General features: G+C 42.5%; 1 protein-coding gene across 20 annotated transcripts in view; it reads right to left on the bottom strand.

Moving 5' to 3' along the window:
• Positions 1–12510, bottom strand: part of FNBP1 (formin binding protein 1) — a 172243-nt gene that overhangs the window by 21544 nt on the left and 138189 nt on the right. For 6 of the 20 annotated variants that reach the window (XM_038744972.1, XM_038744974.1, XM_038744975.1 and 3 more), the window contains exons 9-10: positions 10850–11047; positions 9619–9801 (exon numbers count right to left, since the gene is read on the bottom strand). In XM_038744972.1, the coding sequence (XP_038600900.1) occupies positions 9619–9801; positions 10850–11047 (381 nt within the window). Of the gene's footprint in view, positions 1–3152; positions 3237–9618; positions 9802–10849; positions 11048–12510 lie in introns of all 20 variants that reach the window. The other 14 variants (XM_038744982.1, XM_038744984.1, XM_038744986.1 and 11 more) reach the window with 6 other exon arrangements.

Below are 12510 nucleotides of genomic sequence, written 5' to 3'. Positions count from 1 at the left end.
AACTTTAAATGCTATATTATAAATTAATGTATAAAAATGTCTGTCTCCCCTTCTAGACTGTAAGCTCATTGTGGGCAGGGAACATGTCTCTTGTGCTGCACTGTTCTCTCCCAAGTGCTTAGTGCAGTGTTCTGCACATAGTAAGCAAGCTCAATAAATTCTACTGATTGTCTGATCCTGGCTGGAGGCCTGCAGGAGTAATAACAGTCAGGAAAGTCACAAACAGTGAGCACTGCCAATTGTGAAAATGAGGCCTGCCGCCCCAAAATGGAGCCCTGAAAGGGCCTTGACATCCCCCTCTCGCCCCACATCCCAAATAGGAATGCTTCATTCCCGGACCATACGGGCATTCCATGGTCAGTGGACTCACAGGGATTGGAAGCTGGCTGCGGAATTACTTGGTAAATAACCATCATCTTAATTAAAATTCCTTTCCCAGTAATGTGTAATGTTATGTGGGGACAACGGGAGAAATAGAAACATCATGTTCTCCTTGCTTAATGAGACAGGTTCTTAGATGGGAAATACTTTCTAAAGTCAGTTTTTAATGTTAATTTGAGATTTACAGAAATTTAAGTTGGGGTTCCTTGATATTCTGCTGGAAATCTGCATATTCTTCTGGAACAGAGAAGCAGCGTGGCTCAGTGGAAAGAGCCCGGGCTTTGGAGTCAGAGGTCATGGGTTCAAATCCCAGCTCTGCCAATTGTCAGCTGTGTGACTTTGGGCAAGTCACTTAACTTCTCTGTGCCTGTTGGGTAGGGACTGTCTCTATATGTTGCCAACTTGTACTTCCCAAGCGCTTAGTACAGTGCTCTGCACACAGTAAGTGCTCAATAAATATGATTGATTTATTGTGAGCCCCATGTGGGACAACCTGATCACCTTGTAACCTCCCCAGCGCTTAGAACAGTGTTTTGCACATAGTAAGCACTTAAAAAATGCCATCATTAAATCCCTCAGCAGATTCACAAGATATCAATAAAATTCCTTTCCAGTCAGTAGAATGATGAAGATTTTTAAATAACTGATTTACTCAAGCCATCTCTCATATTTCATGCTAGGCTACATTTTGAATTTTCAGCTTCCACCTGAACATGAGAAAATTCACTACTAAAATATTTGAATGTATCTTTCCAATCAATATTTTAAAGCCAGGTAGTTCTTTGTTACCGCTTAATCACTAGATATTAACCTTCACTTTAAAAACTATGTGGGATTATCTTCCCATGTCAGCATAATTGTCATGAAGATTTAAAAAAATCAGGACAGAAAATGATCAGATTACAGCTCTGCATGACACCTAAGAAATCTAAAATTATAGCATGAATACAGTATGAAGTATATGAATGTTAATGAGCTGCCTTAATGTTGCCTGAGAGATAACCCCCATTAAAATAAAAATAAGACAATCAAGGAAATTCTCCTTGCACTTAAATCGTTTGGTAAGGAAAACAGGAAAATATTTGAAAGGAATAGTGGTAATTGTGATGCAAAAGTTCTCATCTAGGCAGCTAAAATGAACAGCTTTAGCATTCCTGTGAACTTTAGCATAGATACTTTCAACACAAGTTGAATTCTTCATACAAATATATACAGACAACACTTATGGTGCAGAACATAAAAATTTTCAAATATTTACCTACAAAGCACTCTGTAATGCACAAATGTATGCTACATGCGCTCCAATCTAAACACTACTAAATCTGTAGGCTAAATTGTCACCAAAGAATCAGCGTTAAAGACTCCTCGTTTGCTGTAAATTCAGCAAATGTTTAGGCACCAGTCACTGGAAATCTAGCATTTGTTTTCCTTAAATATATAGCACTAGACAGAATCCGAATAGCAAAAAAGGAGTTTAGTTGTATGACCACAATAACATACTTCTAAAACAAAGCTGAGGGTCTTCACATAAGTACACATCTCAGAAAAACAATCGAATCTGGAATTTAAAGGCAAATTCTAATTTTCTGTTTGGGAATGTGAATCAGTCGTTTACTAAAGATTTCATTAAAGTCATTTAAATGAGCTCTTTGAAGTTGTGAAACTGCCAACTGAATCTTTTATTCTTAGAATCACCAAGGAGAATTTAAAAAAAAAATTAGCAGTGGCATTTCTAGGAATCTGAAGAACCACAAAGCCGACCACGACCTAGCCTAGCAGGCAACAATGAAGAGCCTTTGGAGCCACAAGCGTCAATAACACATGAAGGAAAATGAAGCCAGCAAGTCCATGTGTTATTGGACAGTCACAGACGCTAACCTCATGTACAAAAGATGGGGGAATGGAAATGAACTGATTTTTTTTAATTGACAGGAAATGTATTTTCATTGCCCCAATCAAAGCTTTGTTGGATTTTCAGTTTCTTGATGCTTTATGTACAAATCGTTGCTTAGGAAAATATTATGATGCATCCGTGGTTAGAGTTATTTTAGGACACGGAGAGCAAAGCAGGTTAAAAAAAACACTCAAAAAAGAACAGTTCTTTCAATGTCTGTCTCATTCTGCTGTAAAACTCTACACTCAAGGTAAAACTGTACTTAGAGATATGTTCAAGAGTCCTGGAACCACCAGAAAAGCTCTAACTCAACTGCACTGGTCAGATGGGATTTCACTTGAGAATTTCCCTCAGACAGTCACAGGAGAAACAGATTAGTACCGACAATTAAAAATTCTTTGGGCCTTTAAAAAAGGGTCCTTGCTTCCTACATGAGGCGGTTAACTCCCTCTAGTTTAAATGCCACAGATTTTTAGTGCTCAAGCTCAATTCTGCTTTCAGACAAACTTCATTTGAAAGTGACCTTTCAGAGGACTGCCCGGCACGGTGAATATTGGGGATTGTTCCTCACTTCATGGCCTTGTTCCCTTTTCCAAGAAAGGTCCCGTGGGAGGGGAAACCCCTTGAATTTGCCCTAAACTTGGGGAACTACAGTCCCTCCCCGCCTCTACTTCCCCAGGCAGGTGAAGTCGGGCTGCGGCTGCTGTCCCAAGTTCTCCAAGCTGGAATCCGGCCACCCCGTCCCACGCGACCCCCTTGAATTGATCGTTTCTCCTCGTTTTGCGGAATTAGATTTGAGTTCCCCGGGAGCTGTTTTGTAAATGGGGTTAGTGACTGTGCAAGGACTGTACGGCCTGGTCACCACACGCCAACTTACAACATATTCCCTAGCCTCAAAGGCACAGGTGGGTTTCCCTATCGTCCTCTTCATGAGTTCTTTGTGAACATAGAAAGACTGAGGCTGCCAATGAATCCGTGAGAAAGAAAACACACTTGTTAAAGGGGAACAAGTGAGAAACTAAGAGGATACCTAAAGATTAGTTCTATAAGAAAAATAACGGTGGGCTTTTAATTCTCGGTGCATGCATCTTCTTTGTCTAGAGAATTAATTCTACGATGTGGTAAAATCAAACCACATCATGTAGTCAGAGAAGCCACTTCTTCAACCTAGAAAAATAAATTTTAATTTATAACAGGTCAGGGTGCGATTTATAGATAACGAAAACAGAACTTGTGGCTAACGTGGCAGTGTTTTTCACTCGATTTGGCATGTCATACTGATGAAGGGACTGTATTTGCAACTGTACAAGTGGTTCACTGATGAAAACGGTGCATGTGTCACAGGGATGAAGAGGGATGCCCAGGAAAACACAATAGTCTTGCACAATGGAAATTCAACTGCATTATAATCAAGCCCAACAACATTCATGAGGAAAGAAACCACAAAAAATCCAGTATCCTGTTTACTCAAATATCTGAGGAGGGAAAATTAGTTGCTTTGCGGTTTTAGTGGGAACTAAACAATAGGAAGGCCAGATTTTCTGACATTCTCACCCCCAAATTTTCCTATTCTCAAAGAATTTCTTCCCAACTAAATGAATGGAAACATAATTAGGAAAAGAGTACAGATAAAAACTCAAGCAAAAATAAAAGCAAATATGAAAGTTTGAACAAATGTTCTATTTATAGAACATTGTGGGTAGGCTGTGTGGTTACTTTTATTTATTTATTATTTCATATAGGTTGAGGCTATTAAAACTTATGTCCCCAACATTAGTGGTCAATGAAACCATCCCAAATGAACATACTAGCCTTATTTCTGCTAGTTCTGCCCTTTTATAGGCTGCTTCCTCTCAAACGGTTAGGGTATCAAAAAAATCAAATTAAATCAAACTTTGCTGTTGGTGTTTTGATGCTATCGGGTTATTTACTGTCTATTCATTTTCTACGGTACATACCCTAGCCAAAGCCAAATAATGTAAAATTAACATTCATTACTAGGCAAATGAAATTACTGTTTAATTTTTAACATTCTAAAATCGTGAAAGCAACCAATTCCATCAGCCTACTGCTTTTCTATACTGGTATTAAGCTATTTTCCCCTGAAGTAACATTTTTTTTTAGATTTATTATGGATTCTTAAAAAAATGATCTTTAGATATAAAGAAAAAACGATGAAAACATTAAAAAACTAATCCCTTTTAATTACTTAACCAGAGATTTAGCCCCTCCATACTTCATTAAAGACTGTTGATTACAAGTCCTCCCGAAGGCCGGCAGAATTTGCAGGCTTGATAGGGAAAGATAAAAGTTATAAGTAGACAAATGGAATAGAAAAGAATATTTTCAAGCTAGCTCAATGACATTCTAAAAATCAAACGCAGAGAGAGTACAGTTAGCTTGAATATATCAGGCATATGTTCAGTGGGAAGCTTTTGTAAACAGCATTCATTTATTTAGCACAAATGCTTACAGACTGATACTTTGTTGGTGGGTTATCGGCTGTTTGATGACGAACAGGCTGAGCTACAGTAGGGTGGAGAAGGTTGGAGAACCATGAAATTTAATCAACATGGAATAAAAGTGTCTTTAGACAGGGATAAACTAGAGGATTAAAAGTGTCTTTAGAATAAAGACATGGCATAGAAGTGTAACCTAGAGGATTAATCATCTTTTGAAACAGGTGTCTAAGTCAAGTACTAACACTAATTCAGTCCCTGTTTTAGAGTTCACTAAAACTGGAAAATTTCTAAGTATTAACTCCTCATCTGAAATAATGTATTTCCAAGATGGGTCACAATCTCCCACGGAGTCTCAAATTGTCCGTAAGTGGAACAGTATTTGCTACCAATCGCTTCAAAATTTTCAAGGGCAAAAGACTGTATACTGTAAATGTATTTGTGGAGTTTTCCATTTGTCACTGCCTGGCCTAGGGGATAGATCCTGGGGGCCTGGGAGTCGGAAGGTCCTGGGTTCTAATCCTGGCTCCGCCACTTGACTGCTGTGTGACCTTGGGTAAATCAGTTCACTTATCTGTGCCTCGGTTTCCTCATCCGTGCAGTGGTGATTGAGAGTGTGAGCCCTACATGGGGCAGGGATTGGGCCTCACCTGATTTGCTTGTCTCCACTCCGGGGCTTAGTACAGTGCCTGGCAAATAGTAAGCTCTTAATAAATACTATATCAGTACCAACCCAGTTATTTGTAGTTACCTTTTCAATCAATCAATCAATCGTATTTATTGAGTGCTTACTGTGTGCAGAGCACTGTACTAAGCGCTTGGGAAGTACAAGTTGGCAACACATAGAGACAGTCCCTACCCAACAGTGGGCTCAAAGTCTAAAAGGGGGAGAAGATCTTTTCGATCTTGTCTCTAAGCATACTACTCCTAGCTGGCGCTTGATGATTCCAGGACAACCCTGGCCAATTGTGACCTGTTATCCCCATCAAATATTCCACAAGCCGAGCTTTTCGGTTTCTTCTCTCATCCAGGAAGAGGAAAACGATACTTGGCTTCAGCTGGGAAGCACGAGGCCTGCTCTGGACAAGGCCCACTTCTGCGTAATTCACGCTCCCATGACTGTGCCGGGCTCGGAGTACGGAACCCTACAGAGCTACAGCTCAAGGAGAGAGTCAGAGTCCCCAAACTAGTGTGAGCCAGCCATCTACCATCTGCTAATCTCCTCACCGTACCTCGTTCTCGCCTGTCCTGCCATCGACCCCCGGCCCACGTCATCCCCCGGGCCTGGAATGCCCTCCCTCTGCCCATCCTCCAAGCTAGCTCTCTTCCTCCCTTCAAGGCCCTACTGAGAGCTCACCGCCTCCAGGAGGCCTTCCCACACTCAGCCCCTTCCTTCCTCTCCCCCTCGTCCCCCTCTCCATCCCCCGCATCTTACCTCCTTCCCTTCCCCACAGCACCTGTATATATGTATATATGTTTGTACATATTTATTACTCTATTTATTTTGCTTGTACATATCTAGTCTATTTTATTTTGTTAGTATGTTTGGTTTTGTTCTCTGTCTCCCCCTTTTAGACTGTGAGCCCCCTGTGGGGTAGGGACTGTCTCTATATGATGCCAATTTGTCCTTCCCAAGAGCTTAGTACAGTGCTCTGCACACAGTAAGCGCTCAATAAATACGATTGATGATGATGATCTACCGGTGTCAGTTGATCAGAAAACGACTGGCAGGGATGTGACGACCCAGGCCAAGAGATTCCCGCACCGCTCCGTGAATCGGAGCTGTGCTGAAGTGTTGCCTATTAGCTGACAGGCCGGACTTGGCTCATCTTTCATTTTGAGTTGGGGCGCCAGGCCAAGAGGCAGTGGCTGGGAGAACTACTAGTCAGCCAATATTTCTTCCGTGCCCTCTCTCGGGTAACGTACCGATGACCCGTATTTTTCCTGTAGCCCACCACAACGCCTAGAGATCAGTCTCCAATCTAGGGGAGGTCTCAGTTTTTAGAAAAGACTTTCCCAATTCTCCTAATGAGGTCATGAAAGATTCTCAGAAATTATGTTCAGTTGAGACACATCTTGCCGAATATTTCTCCTTGATTCAGAGGCCTCCTTGCCCCTTGGTGACTGGAGAAGCAGTGTGGCTCAGTGGCAAGAGTGGCTTGGGAGTCAGAGGACATGGCTTCTAATCCCGGCTCTGCTGTGTGACCTTGGGCAAGCCACCTAACTTCTCTGTGCCTCAGTTACCTCATCTGTAAAATGGGGATTAAGACTGTGAGACCATGTGGGACAACCTGATTACCTTGGAACCTCCCCAGCGCTTAGAACAGTGCTTTACACATAGTAAGCACTTATTATTTGTTAAGTGCTTACTATATGCCAAGCACTGTAGTGAGTGCTTAGATAGGTACAAGATAATCAGGTTGGACACAGTCCCTGTCCCACATGGTTGTCTGTCTCCCCCTTCTAGACTGTGAGCCCGCTGTTGGGTAGGGACCGTCTCTATATGTTGCCGACTTGTACTCCCCAAGCGCTTAGTACAGTGCTCTGCACACAGTGAGCGCTCAATAAATACAACTGAATGAATGAATGAATGAATGGGCTTGGGAGAGTAGAGAGGCAGCATGGCTTATTGGAAAGAGCCCGGACTTGGGAGTCAGAGGTCGTGGTTTCTAATCCCAGCTCTACCACTTGTCAGCTGTGTGACTTTGGGCAAGTCATTTAACTTCTCTGTGCCTCAGTTACCTCATCTGTAAAATGGGGATTAAGACTGTGAGCCCATGTGGGACAACCTGATTACCTTGTATCTATCCCGGTGCCTAGAACAGTGCTTGGCACATAGTAAGCACTTAACAAATACCATAATTATCATCTGATAGTATACAGATGTCCTTTGTACTCGAAGACCTGCCCAAGGGTGACAGTAACCTATGCTTGTATTTGTGACTAAAACGGCAGCTGTGGGACTTGGAGTCCTGGTTTCACTGTGTACACAAAATGTCTATCCATTGTTGTGCTCTGTTTAGTGTTGGCAGCCGCCTGGCACTGTTTTCTCTTTCTCCTATGTCAGGGCCTAGTGGATAGAGCACGGGCCCGGGAGTCGGAAGCCCATGGGTTCTAATCCCGGCTCTGCCACTTGTCCGCTGTGTGACCTTGGGCAAGTCACTTCACTTCTCTGTGCCTGAGTTACCTCATCCGCAAAATGGGGATTAAGACGGTGAAGCCTACGTGGGACTGGGACTGCATCCAACCCAATTTGCTTGTATCCACCCCCATCATCATCATCAATCGTATTTATTGAGCGCTTACTGTGTGCAGAGCACTGTACTAAGCGCTTGGGAAGTACAAGTTGGCAACATACAGTGCCTGGCACCTAGTAAGCACTTAGCTAATACCATAATCATTATTATCAATTATTATTATTCTGTTTCAAAAGGCCCACGCCTTTCTTGATAGCAATATCCCATGCTGGTCTGTCCTCAGCAGCTGTCTCCCAGTTTTTGGCAGGGATAGAGAATTGTCTGAGGCTTTGTTTTACTATGTCCTTAGAACACTTCCCTCGCCCTCCCGACTTTCAGTTTTCCAATCTCAGCTCTCCATACACGACTGTGAGCCCACTGTAGGGTAGGGACTGTCTCTATATGTTGCCAATTTGTACTTCCCAAGCACTTAGTACAGTGCTCTGCACATAGTAAGCGCTCAATAAATACGATTGATGATGAGTGGTTTGGGAACCCTGCTGCTGCACATTCTCCTCAAGTGTCCCACCCAGTGTAGCTGCGTTAAGGGGATCACAGCTTCAATGCTAAGAAACCGGCCACATTCTGGAAATCTACTGGTCGTGAACTTGCTTGCCGTTTGATTTTTGAGTATGGCCTGAAAATGACGCTGATGGAACCGCTCAAGGAGCCACATGTGACCCTTGAGTAGGGCTCAATCTCATCACTCTAAAGAAGGTCGGACAACATTACAGCTCTGTAGACCTTGAGTTTGGTCTCAAACCTGACAAAGGCCGGCCCCTGCCCTCTTTTTGACAGTTTCCCAAAGGATGGGCTAGCCTCCTTGATTCCACTTTCTAACCTCTTGTCTATCGTTGCGTCATTGGTCAGCGTACTGCTGAGGTAACATAATTCTGAGAGAGCGCTTAGTTCTGTGTTGCCAGTGCATTTGTTGTTTGCTGTTTGGCTTCCCTGGTGCAGGCTGATACATCATCTTAGTTTTCTTTAGACTAACCGTCAGCCCGAAACGCCCGGCTGATCCGGTGAAAACTGATTACTGATAGATGGTACTTGATGTCAGAAAATTTGTGCCGTTTGACATAACTAAGTAAAGTTGGTCTAAATGCCCACTGTAGTGCCTCCCACTTTCCTTTTTAAAGAAAAGTTCTTTCCTCGTCATCAAAAATCTTACCATTTTTTCATATAAATTCTGAAATGAATGCAAATTATTCTAATGGTCTTTTACAATTCCTTAAATATCTTATCATCTGAACCCTCTGATTCTTAACATATCCATCTTATTTATGGGCTCCAGAAGGCATTTCCTCCCGTGTCTCTAGTAGTCTCCCATCCTATCTCTACACACCACGGATCCTAATTATCAGATCGACGGCCACCACTTTTGGAGAAAACCGAAATTCAAAAAGCGAAAGGCGCGACAATTCCTGCCCAACCATCAAGTCATTCAAATATGAATGTGCTTTTGTGGTTTCCCTGTTCACTGTGGGGTTTTTGACTACAGTACAATTGACTTGGTCTCCAGATTGCTTTTAAAAAAAAAAAATCCCACGGTAAAACATTATGAATTCATTCACCAACGAAACAAGTTGCGCTGAACGGAACGTGCAACGAAAGCGCAAGAGAGACAGGTATCCAGAGCAGGACTTACCCCACGCTTTAGGCTCCTGAAGCAGTGGATTTTGGGTTTGGAGGTCATGAACTCGTTGAAGCGATGGGAGAGGGGTTCCTTTTGCTGCTTGGGAGACTGGGGGCCGTTGGGAACAGCAGAGGGTGAGGCAGAGGCAGGGGGAGGAGGAGGGGGCTGATGGGGGGATGTTAAAAGGGACACAAGCTACGTATAAGAGATGGAGCAGTGATAGAATAAAAATCAGAAATAAAAAGATAAAACACAAAACAAAAATAAGGATCAAACGATATTTGAAATCCAAAGCAATTAAAACAAACAATTAAATATTTAGGCCATGATCCAAAAGAAAACATTATTTAGATCGTGTTAAAAGAAGAAAGTGATGAAAATGGGAGTTTTTAGTAAGTAACGCAACAAAAGCATAAGAAATATCTGACCAGAAGCTCATGCAGACTTTCACATGCAAACTACAACCCCCAGAATTATTCCCAGTCCTACTGATACACCAGATTGGTAATCATTACTCAGGTACCTGAATTTAAATGGATCAACTGGGAGAAAACGTTCCTTGGCATAAAAGGGACTGTTCTATTATTTTAGAGGCGAGCAGACTTCAATTCCTATCTGCTTTTTAAGGTTCTTTTTTTTTCTATGTAGACTCCACTTTGGAACTAGTCTGAATTTAAAGCAGTAACATTGCCTTGATCATATTTTAAAACCCCAGGTTAATGTTGCCATGCACCTAAATGCCACTTTACCAAAATTAAAAGAAAAAAATGATCATGGAGATGAAAATTACTATGAGTTCAAAACTGAGTAAGTGGTAAGGCTTCAATCAGATACACTGTCAATGTTCTGAGGAAAATGTGCCCAATATCTACCCCAACTCAATTTTATAACCAGCGAAGAGAAGTCTAGAAAATTTGGCAGGGTTATAATAGTGAAAGTGGTGTGAAGCTGACCAAAAGTAATCAGTTTGTTAGTAGGCATGCCATAAGGTGAGCACAATACTTTTATCTGAATTATAAACAAATGACCATGGCAAAAACACAACCACCAAAAATAAATAAAGAGCAACACAATTTAGAAATGAAGACATTTTAAAATAAACAGAAAAGTTGAAAACAGCACATCTGCTTTTGCATTCTGAAACTAAAGGTTGGAAAAATCTTAGTTGTCAGGAATACAAAAAGTCAGAAGTTCTGATCTGTAAAACTCCCCTTCAGCTGAACTGGAACCTGAATGTCAGTACCTTATTTTTTTTGATGAACGGCCACAATTTGCCCTTGGCTTTGCCACCGAATTTCAGTTCCGATTTACTATCACCTCTGGAATTCGAAAGGCTGGTCTCGGACACGGTGCGCTTCATTGGCTGTGTGAAATCCTCAAATTCAATGTCTCCAGGTGGCTCAAACCCTGATTTATAGGCTTCTATTACCAACTGGGAATCCTAAAAGGACACAAATAAAAACAGGCTTAAAATGCAAATAGGTGAAGTCAACCATTAGACACCAAAAGCCGCGCGGGTAAAACCGAACCTTATTTCCACCATATTTTCATCAACAGATTCACACCAATCGGCCAGGAGAAACCACACTCCTGCCTATATTCTGCAACTTCCTCACTAAAGTCCTTTAGGACCTCTGGGTGGGTGTTCTCTGGTCCCGTGATTATTTCCAGAAGTATAGCTAATTGATCCAGTTCCTCCAATCTGTGTCCAACAAATATCGATTTGGGGGTTAGGACTTCACATCTGCTTCAGTAAAGATCGAACTAAAGAATTTACTGCATCTTGGCATTTTCTTTTTAACATTTCTCATCTGACATTACAACTAACAAGTGTCCCCGCCGATTCCTTGGCCGGCTATCCTGATTTTGATGGACTGCAAGCTCCTTTCGGACATGGACCATATCTACCGAGTCTTTTGGATTGTACTCTTCCAAGTGCTCTGCACACAGTAAGCGCTCAATAAATACAACTGACTGATTGAAGAACGTTTTATTATCAGCATCAGCACCCTTTGCATGTCGCCCTTCAAACTTCAAAAGAGAAGCAGCATTGGCCTGGTGGAGAGAGCACAGGCCTGGGATTCAGGAGGACCTGGGTTCTAAACCCAGCTTCGCCACTGGCCTGCTGTGTGACCTTGAGAAAGTCACTTCACTTCCCCGTGCCTTGATTCCCTCATCCGTAAAATGGGGATTAAGACTACGTGGGACGCGGACTGTGTCCAACCCTGTTAGCTTGTATCTACCCTGGTGCTTAGTACAGTGCCTGGCACATAGTAAGCACTTATATACCACAAATACCACAATTACAATAGATTAGAGTTGGTAGACACGTTTTCTGCTTACAAGAAACTTACAGTTTAGAAGGGGAAACCGACATGAATATAAATAAAAAATTTACGGCTATGTACATCATGTACATTGAGAAGCAGCGTGGCTCAGTGGAAAGAGCACGGGTTTTGGCATCAGAGGTCATGGGTTCGAATCCCAGCTCCGCCAATTGTCAGCTGGGTGACTTTGGGCAAGTCACTGCACTTCTGTGCCTCAGTGACCTCATCTGTAAAACGGGGATTAAGACTGTGAGTCCCCCGTGGGACAACCTGATCACCCTGTAACCTCCCCAGCGCTTAGAACAGTGCTTTGCACATAGTAAGCGCTTAATAAATGCCATTATTATTATTATTATTAAGTCCTGTGGGGCTGAGGGTGGGGTGAATACCAAATGCCCTAAGTGTGTGGATCCAATAAGATGGAACGGGAGACGGGGAAAAGAGTGCTTAATCAGGGGAGGCCTCTTGGAGGAGATGTGTGACCTCAATAAGGTTTTTAAGATGGTGAGAGTGGTGGTCTGGCATATTCGGAGTGGGAGGGAGTTCCAGGCCAGAGAGAGGATGTGGGAAAAAGGGG

This window comes from Tachyglossus aculeatus, chromosome 4 (assembly GCF_015852505.1).
Source record: "Tachyglossus aculeatus isolate mTacAcu1 chromosome 4, mTacAcu1.pri, whole genome shotgun sequence".
NCBI lineage: Eukaryota > Metazoa > Chordata > Mammalia > Monotremata > Tachyglossidae > Tachyglossus > Tachyglossus aculeatus.
The sequence above is the reverse complement of the archived record's forward strand: the minus strand, read 5'-3'. Positions and strand labels throughout refer to the sequence as shown.